The following is a 27,377-nucleotide window of genomic DNA, read 5'->3' as shown; positions in this document are numbered from 1 at the left end:
TACATCTTTGCGCAATTACAATGTTACTTTGATAGTTTACTTAAAGAGACAGACTATCGCCGTCCAAACAACTAGAGAAATCGAGGGTGTTCTGTAAACGTCGAGGGATGAATATTTGACTCTTATCGGTTTATGTCGAGTCTCTCCTTTATCGCGGATCGATCGGAAAGACAGGACTCGCCGACAATCAGATCGAGGCCATCACTATGCACGCGGCAGAGCGATGATGACGGCGCTGGCCGTCGGTGCCGGCAATGTCGGTGGTGGTAGTGGTGCACTGTCAGTGGTGCAGGCCTATTGTTCGTCAGACACAAAACAGTCGGCGTACAAAGTGGCTGCTGCGTTCGCTGCGGAGAAGGCGAAGCCGAGGCGAGTCGGTGGGCGACGAGGTGGAGGACGGGGATGGGGAATGGTGCACCGTGATAGAGGGAAGGAGGCAGAGAGATTGGGGGCGAGGAAGACGGAGGGAACGAGAGAATCACAGTGGTATCAGAGGGTGGGTATTGTCTACACAGAGCTAATCAAAACCAGCCCTTTCAACACACCCTTCCCCTTAGCCCGGTCGCGCACCAACACACGTACAAACACGCGCGTCGCGGAAGCGTACGCACACGCGGCATACGCGCGCGATTCCGCCTAAATATAGAGTGGTGAACGGAGGTAAGTTCGCGAGCGCAAGCGATGCGACGCAAACTCAAATGCGTCATCGCAAACTCTATTTTTCGATAATGCGAATCGAACTAGCAAATGCAACAGTATCTTTTTGCAGAACATTGCAGTTGATTATTGAAACTTTTTTTTAAGTTTTTTGATGTTGCAAATAATAAATTTTGTCTTTATTAATAAATCAAATCTGTTTTTACTTTGAAAACTTTGCAGTGAAGTTGTTTTGTCCGTAAAACACTGTGTACTAATTTTAAACTTTATTTATTAATATCGAATTAAGAAAATTGACAATATCTTCTTTGTGCTTTTATTCAGATATATAAATGAAAGAAAAGTTATCTTTACCCACGAGGGTAATCGCATGGAAGAGCAATCATATAATAATTTTATACATTTAGAGAGAGTAGTTCAATTGATCGTATTTTTGCTTGTATGGCTCTGTCTGTCTTGGTGTTCGTAAATATTTTATATCAGGGCACGGCAGACTTTTAAGTCGCGAGCTTAGAAGAGTGTGCGCGCTCGCGTTTCTCGCAAAATACACGATAAACTTCACGTGCAAGAATATCCACGATACGAGTGTAAACGATATTTGCACGCTTGCAACTTATCCCAATGCGCACGCTATGCTTATTGCTTATAGTTATAGCTTAGTAAGTTACCAAGTATATATTTACAGTTAAAATTGAGCATGTTATGTATACGTATGAACTTCGAGCAGTAAATTTTGTAATACCTTCCAACTTAAAGTAGTATAAATCTCTTTTTAGGAACAAGATTATAATATTATATATAAAAAATAATTTAATTAATTAACATTATGATGTCTTAATGTAAATTATTTTTAGAGAGCAGATAATTATTTCTCTCTAATTTTAAGTAAAATTACAACGGATTAAATTACAAAAATATTTAGCTGTTCTAGTCTCGGAAACGGAAAAAGGTTCGCCATCAGACGACCCTGGGAATATTCAGAAATTGTCAACATCTTCGGGAATTATAGACACTTGGAAGCGTTTAACCAAGCGACAATAACAGTTTCGCCAAATGAAGGTTCATCGGTCGATTGCGTGACAGTTTAGCGCCGTTAATAGAACACACGAGCCTCCGCAAGTACGAGTGCGACACTCGTAAAGCTTCGTCCGCGCTCGCGGCGATGGTTATGAGGAGAACGATAGGACTGGATGAGAAGCCAGATAACGTTTCTAATTTCCGAAACGAACCACCACGCCGTAGCCGCAAAACACTTGCCCGCGATGTCGAATTCGTACGATCGAACGTGCTTCCTACCTACGGCCGTTTACTACAACGCGCCATTTCCCGCGCGCGTCGCTGAAACCACCCCTCGATTACACATCAATGAGCAATAATAAATCATTGCAAATTCAAAACAATCAATCTAAATTTCTAATACAAAAACAAGTCAGAAATATACATTTGGAAATCTATAGCTAAGAATGCATATTTTAAAGGGGTAGCGTTTCCGACATTCCTCGTACTGTGTAGATCGCCATCAAGTCACGACAAATCCGCGAATCCTGATGCGAACTGGATGGCATCTGCGGACGATCTTCGCGAGATCGACTATGGCCTCGCAGTAAGTCTCGGGGCGAGTAGACAATCCGCGTTGTCCACGGGGGTGTGTGTTTCATAGAGTTAGACGCGCCATTCGTATTTGCCGAGGGTGGCGGTGGCAGCGGCACGCCAGAGTGCGGGTTGTATCTCTAACTCTCGAGCGCCTATAACATTCATATCTATATCCCACGTACCGGGTGTCCAATAAATCTATTACCCGCTCCCGTGGGGTTGAAGGCGACGGGCGCCATACAAACGGACACGCACACATACGCATGCGCGTGTACCGTCCATATGGAGACCGTATGAAGGATCGCTTGGTCGCGCGTCTATCTCCGTTATGACTTCCAAGCCGAGAGGGCACATCGCAAAAGAAGCGATCGCGTCTTCGTTGCCTTTCACCCCCCCCCCCCCCCCGAACTTCCCTCCCGACGCCTCTCGAGCGGTATTCATATTCGTTTTCGCGACGGCTTGCGTATGGAAGTTTCTGTTTTCGTACCTGACCATTCCTACTGTCTGGAAGACGGGTCTCTATTACCCGCGTCGTCTCCTAATACTGAGTTAGTGATGTGAGATGCCAGAGGCGAAACATAACTCAAAAGAGTCGAAGAAACTGCAGGAATTAATATAAAGTATTATTTGTACAGAAGTATCAGTATCATGAATTACAACACGCTTTTCAATTATTAAAGTTTTCCGTGCGTTCATGTATTCGTTAGGGAAAAAACCCTAAAAAAATTAAGTGCCGAATTTTTATATGGTGTATGTAAAATGTATGTACATGATACTGCAATAGCATACTTGTGATGCAATTTTTGATGCCGCTAATTTCACATTTATTATATGAACGTTTTCAAGCGCTCGCGCTCGCGCATGCACCGGATATCAGTCGCGCGATTATCGGGTGGCCGTTGCGGTGGTGGAAGTTACTTTGCCGGTATTTTTCGCGGAGGCGATTCAGCTTTCGAGGGCGGCGATAATCGCGTAGCGAACGCGTAGTTGCTCGCGGACTCGCGAGGCGAACGAAGAAGCGATCCGGTAGCGAGCTGCAGGGGAGAATCGCTGAAGAGCAAGGCGATCTCACCGTGGGGTGGAAGAGCACGGTAATACTCACGACGGAAACTGGGCCGGAAGGGGAAGGGGGGCGACCGCCCGGCTCGCTCCGGAGAATAAAACCCGAGAGATTGTCATTGCGCTGAAGAGGTCCGGGCGTACAGCAATGACAGCGGCTGACGCAGCGCGCCGCGGCTACAGATCATCCCTGGATATTAAAAAGTCGGACCGCGCGACTCTCTTCGTCTTCATTCAGCGGCGACCACCCGCGGCCACCCTCTTGTCTCACTTTCGCTCTCTCTCTCTCTCTTTTTCTCTCTTTCTGTATGAGCGTGGAGAACCGATATCGCGAGGGTTGCGGTGGCCCGTCCCCGCCTTCTGTCTTCTGCTCTTGTGAAAACAATGGCGAGCACTTGACGATTTCGTGTCATCGACTCCCGGGAAATCGTCGTTTCCCCCGCGTCGTAGCGAGGTAGGCGGTTGCGACCACCGATAGGGTGGAAGAGGATGTAATTTCGATGAACTTGGATTTCGACAACGTAGACAAGCGGAGAGTGATCTCTGGACTTATGATGACGAAAGCACAAGGATCAGCGTCGAGTTTGAGTGTGCGGCTAATTAAATCGTTGTTCCTTTAATCGTTTAATTGAAGATGGAGAATCTTTATCAAAAAGATATATCTGAAAATACTATTTTTTGAGACCGTGATTATACATGTAGTTACTTTTTTGTTTTTCATTCTATCATAAACGAAATAATAATTTAAAAATGAATGAGGAGACGTATCAAATCAAGATTATTTAATTCGAACTTGAGCAACTAGTATAGTTGTCAAAGAGATTCTGATTAGATTTTCCAGATGATCTCAACGTGAACAACATGTCGGCAGAAACTGATCGCATACTCGAGGGTTGCATTGATATTCGAACACCATGGCAGCTTAGAATCGTCTTTGTTAATGAACATATAATAGTACTGATAATGAGGATTTGATCTGCAACGTATCATGATCGTTGTTAACAATGATAATGCGCGCTTATTGTGTGCAATAAGGAAACACGTGCATGATGGACATGGGAATGGCTGAGTGAAATTTCTATGCTTTATATCTCTTTCTTCCTCTGAAATTGTAAATAATATTATTTATAATATAAGTGCACTATTTATATAAAATACTATGTACTATTAGAGATCTAAAAGAGATTATAATATTTACTTTATATATACTAAAATATTTTAAGTCGTACCCACTTGTATGATAATATCTTAGATTATTATATATAAATCTTTCGGTATATTTGAGATTTAGTATCAAGATAGAAATTCGACTTATGCCAGTTGAACAGAAAATTCTCCAAAACAGCCCGGACGCAAAGTTCCATCACGGGGGAAATTATTTTCGATTTCATTAACGCCATTTCCTCGAACGCATCGTTTCACATGCCTGTCGCAAACCCGCTGCTGGATGAAGCGACTGCGGTGGTTCTCTCGAGAGAAATGAAATATTTCCATCGGATCCGTCGCGATAATCCATCCAGTGTACGCGCGCGCCCGTGCATCGTTCCCGATTGCCTCTGATGCAGGAATTCATCAGGACGCTACTCGTGAAGTATTCAGGGACACATTGAATTAATACCGATTAGCTCGGCAACGTTCCGACAATACTGTTAATGGCGTCTGAACGGCGAACATCGCGCTGTTCTGACGCCCGTCGCATCCGAGTTATTTACCTTTACGAATCATTATTGCAAAATATTCCAAAAATAGCCGACGACAAATTAATTACGTAGAGAAAAGATCAGGAGAAAATTTCTCCTGAAAACACATAAAACTCGTATTACTCTTGGCGTTAACAAATATTCCTACCATCTCTGTGCCTCCAACTTACGCATTATAAATTTAACGTGCCGTTGACATACGTACTAGAATATCTCGGGGGTTGCGGGGATGCGGCATACCTGCCGCGGGTAAATGCAAGGGTTGCAATTCGGCGTGCTTGCAACCCTTAGTCGACCTTTAGCCGCGCTTTATCGCTCGTTTCAAGGGAAACTGGCCGCGCGCGCGCGAGGATGTGTCGCGGGTATGACGACGAGCAGGGTAATCGCATTGGAACATTGGAGGGTTGTCGAAAATCTGGTGTCAGTGCGGGGCCACTCGACGGGCCCCCGGGGCGGCTCGCGAGAGACGGATCGCACTGCGTCACGTCCGCATCCGTGTTGCAACCGCGCGCAATCCGTTGTTCGCGCGCGAGCGCGCTCGAGCGGACGCGATGTTCGTATACGCGGAATCATGCAAATGTATGACACGTATATGATGCTCGTGTGGCCCGTGACGTCTAGTGCCCTGCCAATGACGTTTACTGCAACCACGCCCTGTCCGTGCTCGTCCGGCGTCCATCCTGGACAGGCATCGACCTCCTTAATTACCAAGGATTCGGCTAACGATCCGGCCAATTACATCTTTCGAACGAAAACAGTGGCGGCTTGTAATCGACAATCGGACGATGGATCGAAATGACTGTTTTCGCGTAATCCATGCCAGTTGCGACGATCACGCTCACATGGAAAACGCACATTTGTGTATCTCTGAGTAAGTTACGTAAATGGAACGATTTTTATTTATGATGTACATGTTCCTGCATGTATTTTGCGATTAATCTAGCTAAAATATTTTCTTAAATATAAATGATAAATGATTATGAATTTTAAATTGTATCCATTTGCTGGGAATATAACTTAATAAATAATTTAAGTATTTTTAATAAACAGTTAAAAGTATTCTTAATAAACAATTCAGTATTCTTAATAAACAATTGAATAAATTTCGGGAGAAAGGTATAATAATTGTGAGATTGAGGTGCTACATTAATGATGTATATCTACTATTGATTCGTATATTCGATAGCGTAATGGCGAGATTTGTTGTTGCGAAACATCAGTGTTAATGCACACATAAATGAAGGAATGGCGAATAATCAATAAACAGCAGATTAATGCATCTGTTTATTTGACATGCTCGTTTCATACAATTACGATGGATATAAATCTATCGTGTAATCACCAAGTCTGTATCTTACAGTTTCCGATTCCGGAAGCTGTAAGATATAGACTGATACAAAAAAAGGAAAAGATTCGCCGCGAATTGAGCGATCCGTTTGCAGGTAGCTTTCTTCGTGAATTAATATCTGATGAGATTTTTGTACGGCGACAACTGTTTGTGAACCATTCCATGGTGATGCAGAGTGCTAATAAATTTTTCACGCTGTGGCGGGACAAGAACAAGAAAAGAAGAAAAATGAGCGGTATAATTCAATTTCCTCTCCGTGGGTCGCGGATCTCTTAAAATACACACGCGAAGCGCTTCTGGTTTCATTAAACCCCGGAAATTTTGTAATCACTATTCGCAAATTTAGCTCGCAAGATTATCATTGAAGCTACAAGATATTCGTGTATTTGCGGTCGTTGCATCAAGTATTCCGCGCGTTTTCCTGTAAGCGATACATTGCTCTTCTTCATATTTCTAACATCTAACAAATTAAAAATTCTGATTAAAATTAAAAATTAAAAATTCTAATATATAATTTCACAATTTACATATGTAAACATGTATATGTAAATAATATATATAATGTAATTTACAGTAAATTTTGTGCGATCGGACGGATTGCTAAACGAAACGCGAAGGGAACAAGACAGTATTCACATTTTCAGGAATTATCGGGACATGCATCTTGCTCGACGAGAGAATTTTCCGAAAGCGGTTGAACGTGGTCCACGACGTTCTCGCAGACACTCTTAAATTTGCGAGCCATTGTCGTGCACGACGAAAGGAAGACGGAAGCCGCTCACTTGGCAGAAGTAGCGATACCGTGTATTATGGCGGGCAATGGGTGCGAGATAGAACTCGAAAGGAAAAGGGTGGAAAGAACGTGTCCGCGATGCACACGCGGGGCAGAGCATCGCATATGCCTCAGGGAGAGACTCCTGACTTCGGTTGGGACCAGAAACCGGCCATTGTTCGTTACGAGTGGCTATCTCGCCGGACATTTCCGTACCCGAGTACGTGCATACGCTCCGCTACACGCTCTCCCGCCAGATATTTTGCGAGGCTGGAAATTTTCATCGGGTGTATCGTCTCGATACACGTGGCCCGATTCATGAGATTACACGCGCGTAAAACGCGCACTCGCTCGAAAAAATGGAGGAATCGATGCGCGATTCGATACGCGGAAGAATGTACAATCATTCTCGCGCGGTGTACGTTGCGAAAGCACCGTCTACGAATAATGTTCAACGCTTAAATGTTGATTGTACGTGTTTTCTTTATAAAACAAGACCGATAAGGAACTTTTCACTGTAGGAAAAAATACAAGTTGCACTAGGGCAAAGGGCGAAATAACTATGAAGCGCGGGTGTGGAATTTACGAACACGCGCATTTATTCGCGCGAGACGATCGTTTATCCAGAGACGTCGAAGGTGAAATGGTACCGAGCGTTGCACGCCTTTTTCACCAGTGAGCCGCTGGTTCATGCTGGGTCTTGCTTTTACAAGAAGTTATGAGAGAGATCGTACGAACGTATCGCGTTAATCTACGCCATTTTTCGCGATGCTGGCTGCCGCTGGACAGCGGTCGGATGGCCCGGATGGATACCGGGATTTCCTTGAGCTTCCGCCGTTTTCAAAATCCCCTCAAAAAATTGTTTTGCAGATAATAAAATATGTGCCAGTCCTCTGGTTCTCTCCAGTTAACATATATATGTACATTGTGACTCAGAGATATCTTATTTTTATGTGCAGAATGGGCAACTGATTTTTTTGTGATGAAGCTAGTAAAAATCCGATATGCAATTTCGTGAGACGAGGAGATTAGAAGAAGGGAATGTACGTTTACATACGAAAAGATACATGGAGGAGGGAGATGGGGAAGCAGAGCAATTTAATCTCATTAAAGGATGAGTTTTTCCGCTCCCCTTTTGATGCACTTCTGAAGATTAACGTACGCTAATGATCCACGGAATTCACGATTCGCTCATAACTGCGAGAGCGTGAAGGGAGAGCGAACTTTTGTCAATTTAAACAAAGAAAGCTTTCAATAAAAATGGAAACCTAATACATGATTTATTGACAAGAGCATTTATTTGAAATAGATTGATATTGCGTATTTGCTTGTGCACGGTCTCTTTCCTTCCCTAAAAAAGAATTAGCTTGTGTATTGAAAAAAACACGTGCACACGGTGCAGTGCACATGGTGTACGTGCTATCCGAGGGAGGGAAGGAACGAAGATTGCGGGTCTACACGGAGGACAATCTGTTAAAATCCACTACTCGTAGAAATGCGATTGATTATGATTTATGGCGAGGTGTTGTCGGACGAACGACTACGGTGCGTCTTGTGATTCGGAAAATTTAATTTGTATAGGTCAGGGGGAAAGTTGACGAGAGAGGGCGAAAAACCCGCAGCGTTCATGGGAGTTCGGCTCCTTCGAGGGAAGGTCTTGGCTCTTTCGTTCCGAATATTACTTAGCTTTTTCTTGATTTCATATGAAAAATTTTCCGAGATTCAACAGAGCGATCTTACCGAGTTGATCTTGCGGAATTATTGTGCGCGCAGTACATCGCGAAATTTCGCGGGGGTCTTCTAATAAAGTGTCTTCGAATCGGATTACGGCGGCGACATAATGTTTCTGAATTCATATACAAAATGACTATAACGCGTACACATTGACATATTTATCGCGCACGAGGGTTGCCCTAGCGTAGGGCTAACGCTCAGACATTAATTAGAAAGGCGGAACTAATTACTCGATCCCTCGAATATTATGAATTAGCCTTACCGCGTGTAATTCACCGACTAAATGCTGCGCGCGAATAAAGTGTCGCAGGGATATTAATATTTCATTTCGGTCGACTCGTTAAAAGTGCTCCATTTTCTTTAATTATTCAGGCGATTTATTTTGCGTACGCTAAGTGATACGTTCAGAAAGCAACAGCCGTTAAAGGAAATAACGAGTCGTTAAAAATTACGTAAAAATGATTTAGCGCACATAGTTTTAGAATATGAAAATCTCGTTATATAAAATAAATCAAGAGACACAGTGAAAAAGTTATTTTGTATTTATATCTGTACTCTCACAAATTCTTTTGCTTTTTAAGGTGAATTTTGCTTCATTCAACGACATAAGTCGTAGATTATTTCGCTAGTGAAAAGTCATTTGCAGTGGTCCCCCACGTTTTTCAATTCAGCTCGCAAAATCGAATCTTCCCCGGAATTACTCGCCGCGACCGCCAGTATTTCGCCTGTGCCCGGCCAGCGCAGAAAACGAGGTCGATCTTATTCAATATTAAGAACTCACTACCACCACAGTCTGCACAATGCGTCTCACTATCGCAGCTGTCGACCTAGACGAGCACGCCAATTGATACCCCGAAGGACTCGCGAATAGTCCCCTTGGGTCTTGCACTCCCGGCCTGCTCTGTGTGTCCTTTCCACGATCCCACCGAATTAATTCCACACAGAACGCTTGCGCCCCTTCAAGTATGTTTCCCGCCATTACAAATATCGTATTTGTATTGTGATAAACTCTATTTTTGCAACATTAGAAACAATAAGTCTATGTACATATTACATAGATTAAACAGATTTCATTTTATTGTAATATATAATGACGCAATATTGCATAACTATAAATATGACAAGAGAATTTGTAATACTTGAAATCTAATACAGTAAGATGTAATAATGTAACATATAAATGAAAATCTAATACTAAAGTAAAATAAAATGTAAATTAAATATACAGTAAAATAAATCTGATATGAAATTAATTAACAATTTGCCTAGAAATTATTTTAAAGACTTGGTAATTCTCATAACTGCATCAGTCTATTGCACAGTATAGGTTTGTGGATACCGCACAAGTTTTTTTGGGGTGAGTTAAGATTAAGATACCATAGGATACCTTGAGATATCCTGGTGAGCGTATAACTGAAGGAAGGAAATGACCGCTTTATTAGCGGCTGAATGAACAGCGGTTAATTTAACAGCTTGAACGTTTAATGATCGATTCGCTGGTTTCACGCACTGGCGTCCCTTCAGCGAAAGCTTAGCTATAACTCGCGCGCGCACTAACTCTAACGTCGAATTAAACGAACCGCTCGCACTTAATCCAGCGATTAATGGCTAGCCGACACGATCTATTAGCTTCACCGCATTCTACAGCTACGACATTACGACTCGCTCGTACCGTACGACGAAACACAACATCGTAATCGTAAGCATAATCATCGCACGATAAGATTGAGAGAAGAGCATGAGATATGTGGCAGATCTCTTATTACTTTTTAACGATTAAAATAATTCTTGCTATCCAGCAAGCCGAGAAACCAAGAAATCGGTTATAACTTCTTGAAGAAGGCAGAATAGTCTTTACTAGCTTTTACTATTTTGTTTTCTACTGATTAGAAGAGAAGTCCTTTATTTCAAACAGCTTTTTCAGGAAACCAGTAAGAAAGAGATAATTACTTAAGAAAGGTTGTTAGTAATAAAGATGAAAAAATTAACAATACCGTGACCTCCGATGCCGTGACGTTGCGGAACGCCTGCGTTGCGACGCCACGTGCAGATCGGCTCGCGGGAGCGACGTATAAATCGCTCGGGCAGAAATTCAGGGCGGCCTCGCTGAGAGAAATGTATATCGGCCCGTAGGTAGATACACCACCGGCGAGCACATCACGCGCCAAGATGGACGATAATCGTCATCTTGCCGGTAAGGGGCACTCAGCCCGCCACAAATGCATGCAAAGAGACCCGATGCACTCTCCATAAAATCCCGTGTTATACGAGATCACTTAGGGCAAGCCCTGCCTAACGAGCGGCTCGTTACCTTACAGCCTTGCTTAATCGCGCTCCTACCAAAGCGGCGAAACTTCGTGGCCGCTTCTTTATGCGCATTTTCGCCACCCTGTCGCAGCTCGTGACTCGAGCGATTCATATTTGGACTTCGACTGGTGCAAAGTCACTATCGCGCAGCTCACGGAGAGATGTAAGTATTAATAAGGCAACGATGTACGTGTTGTAATATCGATTGAAATCAACGGGACGCGTTATTAATGCACACGAGTCGTGTGGCGTGCTGCTCGTTCCTCGTCCTGATTGACTCTGTAATATTAAACGCAATCCAAGTTGGCAGACGGTTAACCCGGCGATGACGAGATTCTATCGAGGTAAACGACTCGTCGAAGGACCGCCAGGTAGATTAAACTTAAGCAATTTTGGAGATTTCGTTGGCGATTAATGCGAGAGATTGACCGATTATTAATTGCTGATTAATTTCGGATCGAGCGCATTCCACCGCAAACGCGGGCGCTGGGAATTACAAGCGCGGCTGTACGTGACGCATCACATTAATCTTTAACAAGATGTGATTTATACCCGAATCTGTCTAAGAAAATAGCTTCTACTAACTAATAAGTAGTTGGGACAATCTTTGTCAACAAGAATCGTCATTAAATGATATATAACGTGATTATTTCTTCAATAATGTAACAATTACTAAAGAATTCTTGTCACGTTACTAAAAGAATGACAATAATTTTTTATTAAAAACTGACGGCAACACTGAGAAATCAGCATAACTTATTAATATTTAGCAAGCAGTTGGTTTCAGTAATTAATAAAATTTTATATATACTGATTAGTACATTGACAATGCTCAGTAATTACGCCTTTGTATTAATTTAATTATAGTCTCACGATATCTTATTGCTTCGGCTTTATATGCCATTTTTTCCGGCGACGCGACGTACTTGGCGTGTCGCGCGACTCGAAATTTGTTTGCCTTGTTTTACGACGGGGACAGGTTGCATCGGCTGTCTTATTGGATTCCGACACAATCACGGAGAATGAGATACACATGTGCGCGAAAAAGTAGATCTGTCGCGCGTATATGTCACGGTACCCTATGCCCGTCCACATCGCCTTCACATCTGGTTTTGTATTTCTGTACTTGCGCCTCCACAGCAGGATGCAGACTGCTAGGCTAATAATAATAACGACAAATAATTTTTTCAGATGTAGTTCTCGTTCTTTTTTTCGTTATTACAATTACTGTGCAACGCGACTACTATTCATGTAAATCATTATGTAATATTAATAATATTGTGTTTTGATCATAATTATTGTCCATACAGTTAGACATCAACTGATCAGTCAAGCCATTTCTTCATCCACCTGAAGCATCACTTCGGTACTTTCGAGTCCCATCTTTCTCAGCGTTATCACGAGCACGACTACTCATCCCCCGTCAATTTCGCCAGAGGAAAATACAATCGTATGGGGACAGAAGAGTGGCAGGAGGTAAAAGGAAGGTGAGGTAACGGCGGGAAAGCGGAGGTAGGAGGTAGCGCAGGACGAATAGCAAGCAGCGTCTCGTGGGAGTGTGCACCAGGTGCCGGGTTAACCCCTGCGGCTTAGATGTCTTTAGGCGGGCGCGTTACCCTGTCGCGCCGTAACCAGAAGGTGGTAACCAATCGGTTCGTAAGGTCGAGCTAGGGTCGGCTAAGAAATTCGAAGGCGGCGGAACGAACGAAGACGGCGAGAAACCGTCTAGACAGACGAGAGCGTGTGTCCCTACGTGACCGGGCAGAGTCATTCTTCTTCGGGGGGTGCGTTGTGCGAGATGATCCGCGACTCTGCGACGCGAGGTAGCACTTCAAGTGATTCCTCCAGCGGTTGGATTCCTCCCGCAATTTTACGAAATCAGATCGAGTTGGTCTTGTTTAACAGGACTAATATTACGTTTTTAAGACCTCCGGTAATTATCGTGTTTGGAATTTCAAGTTTTATTAAGGAGAAAAGTTTTTGACAAAATTGAAAGAAGTACATCGGCGAATGTTCTCGAAACGAAGATGCTGTTAGAGCGAGATAGAGAAAGGAGTTCGGAACACGTTCGCACAGCAGTGAATTTTTCAGGGAACACCGTACGTCATGAATTATCCGCAGAGTCATCGTTGCGAGGTTCAAAGCCTCGCGCAGTAAAACAGCGCATCCTCGCCGATGAATTCTTCAGTGAAATTCCATTTCCGCGACCGTTAAGTCTTCACAGTGCGCTCCCACGTGACCCTTAAAAACGGCGAATAAAGTGGTGCTTCTGGACATTAAAAAAAAGGCGAATGCAACAAGGGCGAAAGGTAAACGGCGACTGCTTGCGGCTACGTGAACGGAATGGAAACCGCGGCGTAATGGTTAATAATCTCGACGGCTTGTTTATGACGTCTACTCGCCGACTCTCTCTTGTTTACTCTCTTTCGATAAATTCTCGTTGCGCCTGCGATTATCGCGCTTTCTTCATCAATTATATCGTGATGGCAATTACACTTTTGATTTCGCCGGAATCCTTTAATCTTTTCAGTTTTTTATTGCGTAATAATCGCCAGCGTATCCTGGAAGCAAATCGTTCGTCTATTACCAAACTCTATCTTCTAGCAAAATATTTATCATCTATCGCGAAGTAATATTATAACGTGGCAGGCGTGAGGCAAGCATGTAGGCAATCCCGCGGCTAACGGAATCTCGCGGCATTTCCCAAGGAAACATATGGAAAATTGAATAGTGCATCGCGGGATTAAGGAATAATGTCATCCGGTTTCGCCGGCTGCAGGATGAAGGAGCCGCGCCCGTGGTGGTAAGGTCGGACGGGGTCTCCGCGCGCGCGGACCGACTGGGAAGGGTTGGCTGACGCGGGGGCTGAATCCCCCGATGAGCGCGGAGGGTGCATCGTGCAGCAACGTCGCGCGCGCGAATTCGGCATCGACGGCCCCGTAGCTTTCACCTGCATTTTCCACCTGTCCTACCGGGGCGTCACTCTTCCTGGCTCCACCTACAACCCTCCTAGCAACCAGCGCACCCCGTCCAACGACGTCACGGGCTCTCGCAGACTCCCATTGGCCGCGTCGTATCGACGCGGCCGCGAACCCGCCACCGTCGCCGCCGTTGTATTTTATTATTTTACTTACCTACCCTACGAGAGACGACGAGACGGCGACGGCGGTGGCGGCGATGCATGCGCTCCTTTTCCGTACTCCTTTTTGCGACGCCCTGACGATGTTGCACGCGAACCACCCGGCCAGGAGGGAGGTCGCCTCGCTCGTATCTCCGCCACGAAAATGCAACCCCGACCATCTTTCTTTTATTCCGTCGCCGCCGCTGCCACCGCGCTCCCCGCTTACTTGGGGAAGACAGCGGGTGAACCTCGCCTCTCTTCTTCGTCCTGGCTCGTAGCTCTCGCCCCCGCCTGGTAGCCTTGAGCCGCAAGAGCGTCCCACGGATCTCCGATAACATGCGGGAGCTGCACGAGATCCCGGGCAGGATCGATAGTTCCTGTTCCAATTTTCTTGCGGCCCTAATGTGGCCTCTCGATGCGGAATCGAGTCGGGGTCGCAATTTCTCCCTTCTGGCGAAACAGTCCAGCTCCGAGGAGTCAAGTCCGCCATTTTTCCCCTTCCTGCGGTTCTTCGCTCGTTTCGATAAACGAGATGGACTGAAGTAGCGAGGAAAAATGGTACGTAAGAGAGTCCTGATGAGCTCGCTCTTCGGAGACGCAGCTACCTGGGACGAGAGAACGCATCGATTCGATCGTCCCAAGGTCGCTCGTCCGGGATCAAAAATTCATCGACTCGCGGGGAATTCCTGCCGTGTCGACCTCATTCACTCGCAATGATGATGAACACAGGGGAGAACATCGTAGCTCATCGCTCGGATTTCGCGGAGTCGACGCAGCGATCAAAGGTCAACCTCGCTCGACCTCGTCTTCGTCCTTGGAGTCGCTCGTATTCCACGTAGGAGACCGGGATATGGAGGCACGTACATCCGTATTTCGTCGAGGAAATGCCACCGCCGCCACCACCGTCGGATCTTCTTCCCTCCTTCCGTCCTTTTCGAGTTTGCGGCAGGAAGAGTTGCGGGGTAGGCGAAAGGGCGAGGTCGAGGGTGGAGAAAGGGGGGCGGCAGGATTAAGGGGCCTGAAAGACAGCGGGTGGAGAGGCGATAGAAGAAGTTCGCCGTCGTTGGTTGGCGGTGTTGGTACCGCAGTGTCGTGTGCACACACATACACACGTACCCACGTACACACATACCCATACACACACGCACACGTACACAGTAGCGGCAGTAACACACGCGCGCGCTTTTAGCACATATGGGCGTATCAACGAAGGCGCGCTGCAACTTTCATGCCGTGCGAGACGGTCGGAAGATGGCTGCCGGGTAACAGCCAGCCGCGAATAAACCGGCAAATGCTTTCGTTCGCCGCCGCTTGAAGCTACCAGCTACCAGCACCGCTACACACACCGAGCCGGGAAAATCCATTTTCGATTTGTTCGCTGCCGCCGTCGCCGCCACCCCCGTCGTTGCCGCTGCTGCACGTCTACCATGGGGTATTTCTTCCGCGATGGCGGACGCGCTAGTAGTTTCCGGCGGTAGAGCGGTGCTCACTTTTATTTTAAGAAAAATTTTAAGATACGTCATAAGAAACACACCACGCAAATTCGCCCGGGTCCCGTTTCATAAAACTACAAGGCTTGTAACTCTGGGTGAACAGAGAAAGAGAGGGACGTGCGGGCTGCTGTACGCGTGTTGTGCAATTTTGCGCAACGTTACGTAATACGTGCCGTTCGTTGCGTTTTATTGCTCGGTTTTAAAGAAATATGTTGATGAGGTTCTCCGAGAGTAATAAGTTACTCTGGAATATGAAACAATTATTCTTATGTTGATAGAGTAGCTTCAAAGATGATTAAAATGGTCGTTTATGATCATGTTTGGAATGTTTGGAAATAAATTAAAATTTATATACGAAAAGATGTGTTCTTACCTTTCTTTTGCAATGGCTCTTCAAATATCTAGTTGTGCAGTTAATTACGTTTGTGTGGCGGTTGGTTCAATGGCGGTGGATTACTTTCCTTCCCCGTCGAATTAAGATCCGCGATAAGCCAACAATCAATAAGGCACGTACACACAATTCTTCCGGGATTAAAACTCGTCTTGCCGTCTATCGAAAATTGAATCTTTCGCTAAGGACTCAGGCGGATGGAAGTCGTAACCACTCTTCCAGCACGGGTTTAAAATCTCAAAGATCACGTTGTATCCCTTAGCAACTCAACTATTAATACGAGCACGAAATATATCTTACTCCGTTATCTTTCCTTCGCATGACATTTCCTCTACAGGTATCAATATCGTAATCAAGACTGCAATCAAAACCGTAAAGAGAAACGTCACATGCAGGGTGAAATGCGGTAACATTTCAGTAAATTTTAAGCTATAATAAATAAAGTTTCTAAATATGCACAAAGTTAATGAAACTATATAATACATCAATCTCTACAATGAAACTTGCATTTATAATTTAGATAATAATTATTCTTTTAGTCAATTAGAAAGTCACCATCTATTATCATTTTCTGAAATAATATTTTACAGAATAGATCAAATCGAGCGAATAATGCGGTTAAAATCTCACTATGTAGAAGCTCGCGCGAGTACGTAGAATGGTTCAAGTTTAATCGGCCAGCCTTTTTTCCAGAAATTTGCGTGGCGCGTCTGCAACATGCGCGAAAACTTGCGGCGTAATTTTCTCGGGACAGAGGAGGGACTTCACGTTCGTGAAAGTCTATAGTCTTACGGGGACTTAGCGGCGCGGGAAAAGCTAGTCGCGCGCGAGTGCACGCCATTATTTATTTTCTTCAATAAATTCCGCGAGTTGGACACTTTAATCCACAGGGAATCTCCAAGTGCCTGTCAGTTAGGCTCGCGTACTTATTACTACTTAAGCGTTTTAATGGACAAGTTATTATTCTGATATATTGGCTTTTAAGCTCCCTGTAGGTTTCATTCGCAACGACTCGCAGGAATAACACCGAAGTATTATTCGTCAACCTCTTCTACTCACGCTAATTAATATCGATGCATCGATGCACATCACGACATGCCACCATTTTTCATGGTCTGTAAATGCTAATTAGAAATGTCGGATCCCATCTGACACTTTCATTAAGCCCTTTTTCTGACATTTTTGAGTCGGAATTAATAACAACAAAGTTATATTATTAGTAGGAAAAACAAACTTTCGAATTATATTTAAATTACTGAATTTATATAGTACGTGGAACGTTCATGAAAGTTTCTCTAAGAACCTATCTTTTTGAATGCTTGATTTCTAAAATCGTAATTTTCAAGGAAGGTCAAACAGATTTTTTAAATCAATGTAGAAATATTAACTTGATAAAATGACGTCATAATAAAATAAAATTAGAAAGAAAACTTGTAGATTAACAGTAGATACCATACTATAAAGACTGGGAATGTGTCACTTTTCACAAGGACGTTCTATCCATACGATTTCGCATTCTCTTCGCGACGTTGATGCGCTTGTGCTATAAATGGTGATTTCAAGAGCGAATAATTTCGAATGCGAGCATGGGTAGCGGCACGTATTTGCGACAGCTGAAAATGTGTCCTCCGCGCGACGTGAGTACGCGTACACTAGCGAACGGCATTGGTCGTGCTCCCTTTTTCAAGTTTCGCGCACCGCGGGACTCGATTTTGCATGAAATTCACCGCTACGTGTGCAATCGCAAATGGGCGTCTCTCGACGAAAAAGGCGAGGATGAAACTCTTAACGTCGGCCTACGAGACTTGTTGGAGACTGATAACGATTGAAAATGTCGAGCTGAAGTACCGTAGGAAATCTTTCCCTGAATCCCGAACTTGTTGTCTTCTTTCGTTAAAATATTTCAATATTATTTTACTAAAAGTTGCATACTTGTAGGCAACATTCGACAATGTAAAAGCAAAAGAAAAAGAAATCAAGAAGCGTACAAATCTCCAAAGAAGACAACAGAAAGAACAAAACAATCGTTACCATTAAAACACATGAAACTTTCAATCAAAGCAGCAATAAACAATAATAAACAGCAACAAGCAACTTCCTCCGATACTTTCTCGGCGATCCAACTCTTTGACGCGAGTGCGACTCCCGTAAAAACCTCGTCGCGGGAAGGGTGGACGCGCCACTGGGGGGATGAAGTATCCATCGGGGATCGGGGAACAATCCCATCCAGCGGCGGATTGCTTGTTCCGCTATTTAAAAGTGTCCTCGGTTAGCGGCGACGGGGTAAGTTAAGGCCCGAGTCGGCATGGCGACCGGGCCTCGAGCCGATCGACAATAGCGGCGCGGCCGCTTTCGTCGTCTCGGCGAAAGTGGCGCTGTTTAATATTAATAAGCCGGGGCGGCTCTGCCCCTGGCAGGCACGTAGATGCATATCAGACCCGGCATTACGAGAAGACGGCACCCACGTCGCGTCGGGGTGGCCTGGACCGCCGCGCGAGACTTCTTCGGTCCCGCGATTTGAATACTCGCTCGCGCTCGCGCTCGCGCCCGCGCCGCGCGTCAGCTTGCACCCCCGCAAAGATATCTGTATTCGAGCTTACGTATACGCTAGCTGCTGATCCTCCATTGATTACTGTGAAATGTTGTACTTTTTGTACGTTACTCGCAGTTACTCGCGACCGAAAGTTTGGGTATTCATGTAACTTTGCAGAGAATTCAGTGTAGAAGCTATTTTAATTTAATATTGTTTAAATTACATTTGCCTTCTGATGTCTGATTAGTATTTTTTACATTTAAGTCTTACTCGTACTCGTCACGATGTGTGAATTATTGAATAAACTTTTGCTATCATATATTAGCAGTTTTATATTGCAATAAATAGAAAAACATTTTCTATCTAAAAGAGAATGATTTCTTATTTTATAATATTTTATGGTACGGTAACTCTTGAATTATAGATATGCATGATTTTCCGTTAGTACTGACTCAAATTCATTGTAACTTTATTGAAAATCTATGTGAATTGTAACAATTGAATATTTAATTACACTGCTCACGATATTCTCGGCTGCCATGAAGAAGACAGCGACGATGGGGAAAAATAAGGCATCGAGTTGGATGCATAGTACCTCCCAACGGCACCGCCGTCGTTGTAGCTTTGTGGAAAAGCCTCATAAAACGCTAACCGCATCGTGAGCATGTACGAGCGCGAATGCATTAGAGGGTGGGCCCCTTTTAACCAGCCGCGAGCGATTGATCGAGCAATTATCGGTGGGGGCGTACTTATTGGCACAATTTCTTTTATCGCGACGATCCCAGGTGCATTCTTTAGTCGCGGAGATGGACCCTACGTCTCGCGAGAGGGCCGTCGAAAAGATAGAGAAAGAAAGTACCGTAAAATGGAGACGAAAGAGGAGCGAAGCACGAGAGGGACAACGCAAAGAACAGAGAGATAGAGGTTTCGAGGAAGATAGGAAAAGAGAAAGACCTCGTACAAGAGAGATGGCGAGAAAGAAAGAGGGAGAGCGAGGTGCAACAGAGTTTGTAACCAAGGCTCAAGAATGAGAGAGGAGAACCAGCATCAGGATTGCGTAGCGGGGTGGAAGAGCTAATGGGAGCGAGCGAGAGAGAGATATTGAGAGCGACAGAGAAAGAGGGAATGAGTGAGGGAGCGAGAGGAGACAATGAACGGGGGAGTTATCTGTAATGGAATAAGTTGGCAACAATAGCGCATTGTTTGGCGGGACGGTCGCATCGTCGTCTGTTGACGGACATTATCGCCGGACGTTGCGTTTCCGGCGCAACCGGGAACGTCCTCGTCCCGTCAGAAGACGACGTGTCAACCGGCATGATTCCGCGCGTTCGGAATGTATGCCACGCGTACCGCTGCCACCGTCGCCGTTGCCGTTGCCGTCGTCACAGCATCGCGCATAGCACCTACTACTACCTGATGAGAGAGAGAGCCGACCATTCAAATTCGCGCGAAGCGCACCAAGCTATCGAACTATTACATGCTGCGAATAGAAACACGGCCGCTGCCTGCTTAAAACGAGCGCGAGACCCTTCGCCGATTGTCGAGGCCTGCCTTTCGGGCTTTCCGCGGCGAGTCAGCGTGAAAGGGCTGCAGCAATCTTATCGCGATTCGTTGAGCGAATTGTACATTTTGATTTTTAATCTTTATTCTTCTTTCTTTTTATTTCTGAAAAGATGATTGGAATTAGTGAGTTCGAATAAAGTTTGAGAAATAGGTATTGATGGAAATATTGCCTGATGACACGTTCCTGAATTTTGGAAGCTTTGTAGCAAATAGATGTTAAATATTTTTGAGGAGAGGCTCCTTGTATTTTCTCATGGACATAATAATAAAAGATTTTGCGATAACAGATCTGGGAAGGCAAGATAAGTTACAAGTAAGTTTCGTTCCAAAGCTCTTTCATGGAGTAGAAGAAGTTAATATTTACAATCAACTTTACAACTGAAATATCCTATTGAAATATTCGGAAAACATGCAAGCGTTACTTTTATTCTGTGAATACAAAACACGATATTTTACATACGACTTTTCCACTGTGCAAAGCGCGTCGATTAAATTCACAGGACGTGCTTTGTTATTGCGCGCAGAATTAATTCGCTATGGCGGAAGCTAAGCGAGAATAATTTAAGTAAATCAAGAACAGCTGTCAAGATCGCGGTGAATCCGAAACCGTTCGCGGATGCGTAATACAACTGCGGAACGGCCGAGTTTGCGAGGGTGTGGGATATAGCCGCGTCTTGGAGATTCATCCCTTAACGCGGTAATACCACAAACAGACATCCGGGACGGATTAAGGCGGCAACCCCTTTGCTTGCAATCTTTACTTAGCAGTCAGCCTTCCGCGTGTAACGACGTGCCGGCTAAAATCCCTTTAAAGACCGTCAGTAAGATTCGATGGCGGGATTTTCTCCGAACTTACCTGTCTTTACAAACCACCTAAAATCGCCTGGAATCGCGAAAGCGAGAAGTCACCTTTCATTAAGTTCGCCCGGTGACAGCATTTCCGGTTACGATTTATTGGATGTGGATACTTACTCGCAGACGTTCGCGACATGCTTGAAACATGTACGCATCACGGACTCCGGTCTCGCGTATTTCGCGATCGATCATAAAGCGATTTTTATATGGAACGGGTAATCGTCCGCAAAACCTATTATGCTCTCGCGACTGATAAATCAGGACAAAGACCGCGGCGATACGCGAGAAGCGCGCCGGGAAAATTATCCGGCACGTTCTACAAATGGCTTTCCAATTCACGCATGCAGATTTTATATTCACAGAATCCATTCGCGACCTAAATTGCTACATAAAAAGACTGGAGAGAGACAGATGTCCGCGTTTTCCGAGTGTATCTGTCGTGATACGATTCCGTCGTTGATAGACAGAAATGAATAGCAAAATTGCCGCGTACGTCACCCTGCAACCGTTCGCCGTTATCGTCGTCGTCGTCGTGCAACTTGCAGCCCGCTTCAAGCTTGCGATCTTTTCGCGGCTCGACGGGGATGAACGGGGCGAGGAAATGAACGGAAAGTAGAGTGGAGCATGTCGCCGGCATTACCCGGCCTCTTGATGTGTATAGGTGCAAAGCGGATTATAAAGGAGTTAAAAGTATTAAAATCACGATGTATTTTAGCTCGCGCGATGTCTGTGTTCCGGAGCGGAGCGTTTCCCCGTTTCTCTCCTCTGAGAATGAGAGACCACCAGGCGGGGGAGAGAGGACGAAAGACGAGGAAGTCGAGTGCGACGCGAAGTAAAGGGACAGAGGGATGCCGCGGGGCTGGAACGCCGAGAGGCAAAAAGGGAGTTCCGAAGGAGAGTAGGTGCAGGAATGGTGGCGGGAGAGGGAACGAAACCGAGAGGGTACGGAGTGTATAAGTGCTCCGCCTGCAGAGACGCGAGAGATGAAAGGCGCAGCGCGCGCTCGAGGACACAGATACATTTGCCGGCGAGAATGCTGAAAAATAATGAAAAAAAGTGACGCCAAGGCTGGATAGCGGGAGGAGGAGTGGAGGCTTACCAATCGGGAAGGGGGAAATGTCTACGGAATTTTCCACGTGACGACGATGAGCGGGGAAAAGAAGGGCGGAAAGGGCAGACCGCGTTTTCCCGATGCGCCGACCTGGAAAATCGCCGCCACTCGAGCGCTATCGGACACTAATTATGAGGTTTCGAGTGTGTCGAGTAACGAGGGATACTTCGGAGGAAAGATGATCGATCGCTTCGCGAACTTGGAATACCATCCTTGCGAAAAACAAGGACCGAGATACGTTGAAATAAATGAGATTTCTGTATGAATAGTCATGCACTGCGTATGAGCGGAATCTTTTTCCAAGATGCTTCTATGGAGCTTTGCTTCAAAAAGAGTATCCGAATTTCCTTGAAAAAAATCGCATGTACTGAAAGGCAAGGAAACTCGCGTCAATCTCATCAAATTAGAACAAGACGGATAAATTTCTATTCGTAGATTTGTAAATTGAACGTTTAAAAAAGACATGCTGACTATACATTTTATTTTTTTTAATTTAAGTAACTGTAAACAATAAAGGGAAGATCCAAATCGAGAGTCTTATTTGACTTTCTATTGTCGCTAACGCAAACTTTTCTATTTTCTTGTCCTCGGTCATCGCACCGAGACGCGTAAAGATCGCAGATCCAATACCATTAGGGCCCATGCGAGCGACATATCCGCATACGGTGAACGCACGGGACTAAACTGCGACGGGCGAGTTATGGGGTTGTGCTCGTAGGACGGCGGATGTGCCGTGGGATCACCATAAGACGGGATATTTCGTGAGGCCGTCTACGCGGCTGACGCCGCCTGCGACTGTATAGGAGTGCTCGTTCTGCCCGTTGGGAATTTCGACGAATCACCCGTTATATATCCGGGGTGGGTTACCGGGCGAACGACTGGAAAATAATTTGCCCTTCCCCCGCACTCTCTCGTGGGGAAAATGACCAGAGAGGCGCGCGAGAATATACGCTCGCGAGTTGCCCCCTTTTTGCTCTCCCGATGATTCTGGTAACTCCCCTGTTTGTTACCCCCGTATTTTTCCCGCGCCTGCCATTCACAATCTGTACTCTTACAGAAACATAAAATTTTAATGGACATGAGTAACGCATTATTATGGACGCGTGTATTCGCGTTTTATACTCTAACATTATTATGAGTTAATTTAATTTAATTTAACTTGCTTTGTTAATGACATATGATTTAAAATGTATCTTTATTGTACCTACACAGACGTGTATGTGAGAGTGTCTCACGTGAAGGTTCGTACTATTTGCTCGTAGCTGGGAATAATTAAAGCCAGGTATACTCGAAGGGTCTTGTAACACGTGCATGATAGCGCGTCGCCGTCGCGATACCGACGCGCGAGTTGTATGTAATCAGCGGTATTAGCTCCTGTCGTGATACGGTAATTTCCTGAATTGTCAAACACGCTGACAGTTTGATACTGTTGCATGCGCGTAACGCGTAGATAATCGAATGCGCACAATACCGAGTAATGGAAAAAACATCGCCGTCACAAAACTGCGACTCGCATAATCGCCGCGGTAATAACAGTCTCATACACAGTTTCACTTGTACGATCAATATGTTATTCCAATTTCACTACAGTTTTAATATGAAAATTTCTAATTACCAAGAATAGTAATTTTGTACATTTAAACATAAGAAAATCTTTTTTACATAATTAAATAATAGCTAAGTAAAGCCGCATGATTTCCTATGGCTATATATTTTGTACATAAAATAATATAACAACATGCACAATGTACGTTAAAACATAATGCACAAAACAATGTGATTGTAGGTGTGCGAGTGTGTTAGTGACATGGAAAACCGTATGATCTTAAGTTTTACGATAGAAGGCAGGAAAGAATCGTATAAGGCGATCAGGCATCGAGATATCACGACATCCGTTTAATATCGGAAGAGCGAGGGGCGGATACGAGCTGCTATAGCAGGCAGATTTTAATCCTTGTCGTACCAAAGAAGGGAAAGGAACGACGCTGAAGTGACTTGAAGTCTCTTCAGGCGAGATGCTTAATTCCACCCCGTTCTTCTGTAACCACCCTTCGGTGCCTTTCCCCTATTTTGCGCTCTCCGAGGGATAATCCTGTGTTCTTTAATTCTGACTTGTCGAATGGAGCGAATATTGTCTCTAAACGTTACGCATCGCGGTGGACCGATGATATGTCGACGAATGGAACAATTGAAACTAATCGATGAGGATCAACTAGTGACTGCAGAATTTTCCGGTTTTTATCAAATCTCACACTTTAGGGAAATAAAATGTTTAACTAGTTAATATTTTTTAGATTTTTTCTTTCCATTTTCTACCACCCGTGTTAGGTATGCATTTGTTCGATATCTAAAAAGAAGAGGGAAATTTTATAGAAAAATATAATAATAATAATTCCACGGATGACCAAATATTTCGAAGTTGCTATAGCCATTTCTCCTGATTATCTATAGCATTCTATAAAACATGGCGGGCACGAGGAAACTTGTATGAAAACTATACGACGTTAACTGCAAGCCAAAAGTTCTAAGTAAATCTAAAATTTTAGTTTCTGTCAGTTCAAGCTAAATATATCTGATATTTATGCGGAACTGATAACTTATGAACAAATTTTCAGCAGTAAAGTTTAAAATGGAAATATTGTCACAATTATGTTGTTAAACTTCCTATTACAAATACAACTAAAGCTCATCATAGACTGATAACACAGCTTTGCGGCCAGTAACGAAATTGGAGCAATCGATCATCTCTCCCATGTAGCCATCTATCCCAGAATTATTCTAATTATTTCTCAATTTTACATTTGAGCAATAAACGTCAATAATTGCTGGAGATAAGTAAAAGTGAAATCAGACAATTACTACGCTGCAATTATGTGATTCGATACATACACATTGTGACAGAAATATGGATTTGTAATCGTGTTTGCATGAGTTAGAAATGAGAGTGCGCGCGCAAGTAATTCCGAAAGTAAATTCTGGGCAGAATGGATTGAAGACGATGCGTGATACGAAGAGCAAGCGCGAGGAATATCCCGAAGGAATCAAGCGGGATTTTGTCGTCTCGAAATCGTAAATCATTTCGACCGCGACGCAGGCGTACCGTCGTATAGCATTCTGGCGATAAGTATCGCCGGCTGCCGGTTTATCCCCCGTCTAATTACGCGAGCATCACGCAAACCACCGAACGAAAACGGATCATTAGCGTGAACATCGATATTTTAATCCGCGATTGTTTCCAATTACGCGGAAGATCCCTGTTATTAAAAGCGGTCGCGCCTGCGTATGTTTCAATTGCTGTCACAACAAAATTAATTACACGCCGACTTAACCGCGAGAGTCGCGAACGCGTTACCGTTTACATTCCATTACGCGATAATCAAGTCAGAATATATCGATTACTGCACATTCAACGTATTTTCGCTCGCCAAACGCGCGTACAATGCGTGATACAATAATTCATGCATAGAGGCTGTCAATACGCACGCTGATCAATTTCCTGGCACGCGGAAGCACGTACCTTTTTTTTAAAAAACAAATATTCATGATTGTATGCAGCTCAGGAATAACTAGGAACAAAACAAAACTCTGGAACGGTCGATTCAAAGTATAGAAAAATTTATAAGCGAACAGTAATTAACTTTCCTATCGTATTACTCTTTTTACTTTAGTAGATCAGTTAAGTTCTGCATAGCACGATATTAAAACGCAGAAAAAGGAAAAAAATTTTTCTTTAAATATCCGATACGTATACATGTATTAAATGAAAGGACCATCAATAAATTTATCTTTTTTACTTTGAAGAGTAACTAATTGCACGTCGAGAATTATCGGGTAGATATTTCGAACAGCATCGTTCACCAACCATCGCGTCTCTGGTTTTGCATCAACGCGAGAGGACCGAAGCGACTCCGCAGTGACAAGAATCGAATGATATCGAGTCGCGCGGATGCGGGAAACGCAGAAACATTCGGCGACTAAACGTTTATAGGCACTTAGGGCAACTTTTCCGCGCGCAACGCTATATGAATAAGTGATAAAGCCGCGGTAGGACGAGGGGGCGAGGTCCGTAGTATAAATTCCAGGAGGTTGTCCTGGTCCCGGGCTCTCCCCAGGGTACACCACACCCTCAAAGCAACGGCATAAGGGTTATGCTTGATAGATACGGCCCGGCTAAGTGCTTATCGTATTTCGTTTAGACGCCGCCACACTCGGAGTTACTGCGATCGTCCTTGTGAACGCACCCTTAAGAGCATCGCGCGCTTAAAGCACGAGCCGCCCGGACCTCTCCCATGTAAAATTTCAAGCGAATGGAAAATAAAAATTCGTGCCACGACGCAACTCCCTCGGATGCAAAATGTCAAGCGGAGAACGTTCTACTTGCTTACAATAGCGAATAAAGTCAGCGTAAACGGCGCATTAGTCCGGCAAACTTGCTGGTAGTGCACAGCGACAAAATCTTCATATTCAACTACATTTATTTCAATTTTATGAGAGAAACTTCAATCTGACATCAAGTCTCCTTCTCTAGCATTTCTTCCTTATTTTTTCACCAAAATTTTATCTTCATTAATCGCCATCGCAATTGCCTTGCTGATTATTACATTTCATGCATCACGCAATAGATCGGATAATTTTGATAATTCGGACGATAATTCTGTAATCAAGCATTGAGAAATAACCATCGATTCATCGAGAATAAGGACAGCGAAGCTACCCGGGAGAGTCGTCGTGGAAATCGAAGACCGTCTGAAAGCTTGTTAAATACGAGGCGGCGTCGCCTACAAATTTATTTCGGATTTGGCAGCGCGGCAGACAAAAACGAAGGAAAAATAAAACGAGAGGCAAGCCCGGAGCAGATCAAGAGTCGGGCGTAAGGTCTCATCCGAAATCGAAGGCACGTTATGGCGTATACCCCCTTCGACGGTCGTACGGCGGCCTTAAGGGGATAAGGCTTCTTCACCTTCGTTCGGAAAGAGAGTCGCGTCTTTACGTGCGCGCGTTAGTTTCGTGTCCTGCTTACGGCCCACTGGGGGCCCCATTAAAATGCCTCGAATTGTTTACCGCCCGGTCCCGTGAGCGCCTCGCCTTGTAACATTCGCTGTAAACTACTCGAATTGTTTACCGAATGACACCCGCGTGC

At 44.5% G+C, this 27,377-nt stretch overlaps 1 protein-coding gene across 1 annotated transcript in view; it reads left to right on the top strand.

Annotated features, from left to right (window-relative positions):
- Positions 1 to 276: 276 nt before the first annotated feature.
- Positions 277 to 27,377, top strand: part of LOC105285468 — a 38,068-nt gene continuing 10,967 nt past the window's right edge. The window contains exon 1 of the mRNA XM_020033661.2: positions 277 to 496. Coding sequence (XP_019889220.1) covers positions 410 to 496 — 87 coding nt within the window. The 5' untranslated portion in view covers positions 277 to 409. The remainder of the gene's footprint in view (positions 497 to 27,377) is intronic.

Source organism: Ooceraea biroi, chromosome 1 (assembly GCF_003672135.1).
Source record: "Ooceraea biroi isolate clonal line C1 chromosome 1, Obir_v5.4, whole genome shotgun sequence".
In the NCBI taxonomy this organism is placed as follows: domain Eukaryota; kingdom Metazoa; phylum Arthropoda; class Insecta; order Hymenoptera; family Formicidae; genus Ooceraea; species Ooceraea biroi.
The sequence above is the reverse complement of the archived record's forward strand: the minus strand, read 5'-3'. Positions and strand labels throughout refer to the sequence as shown.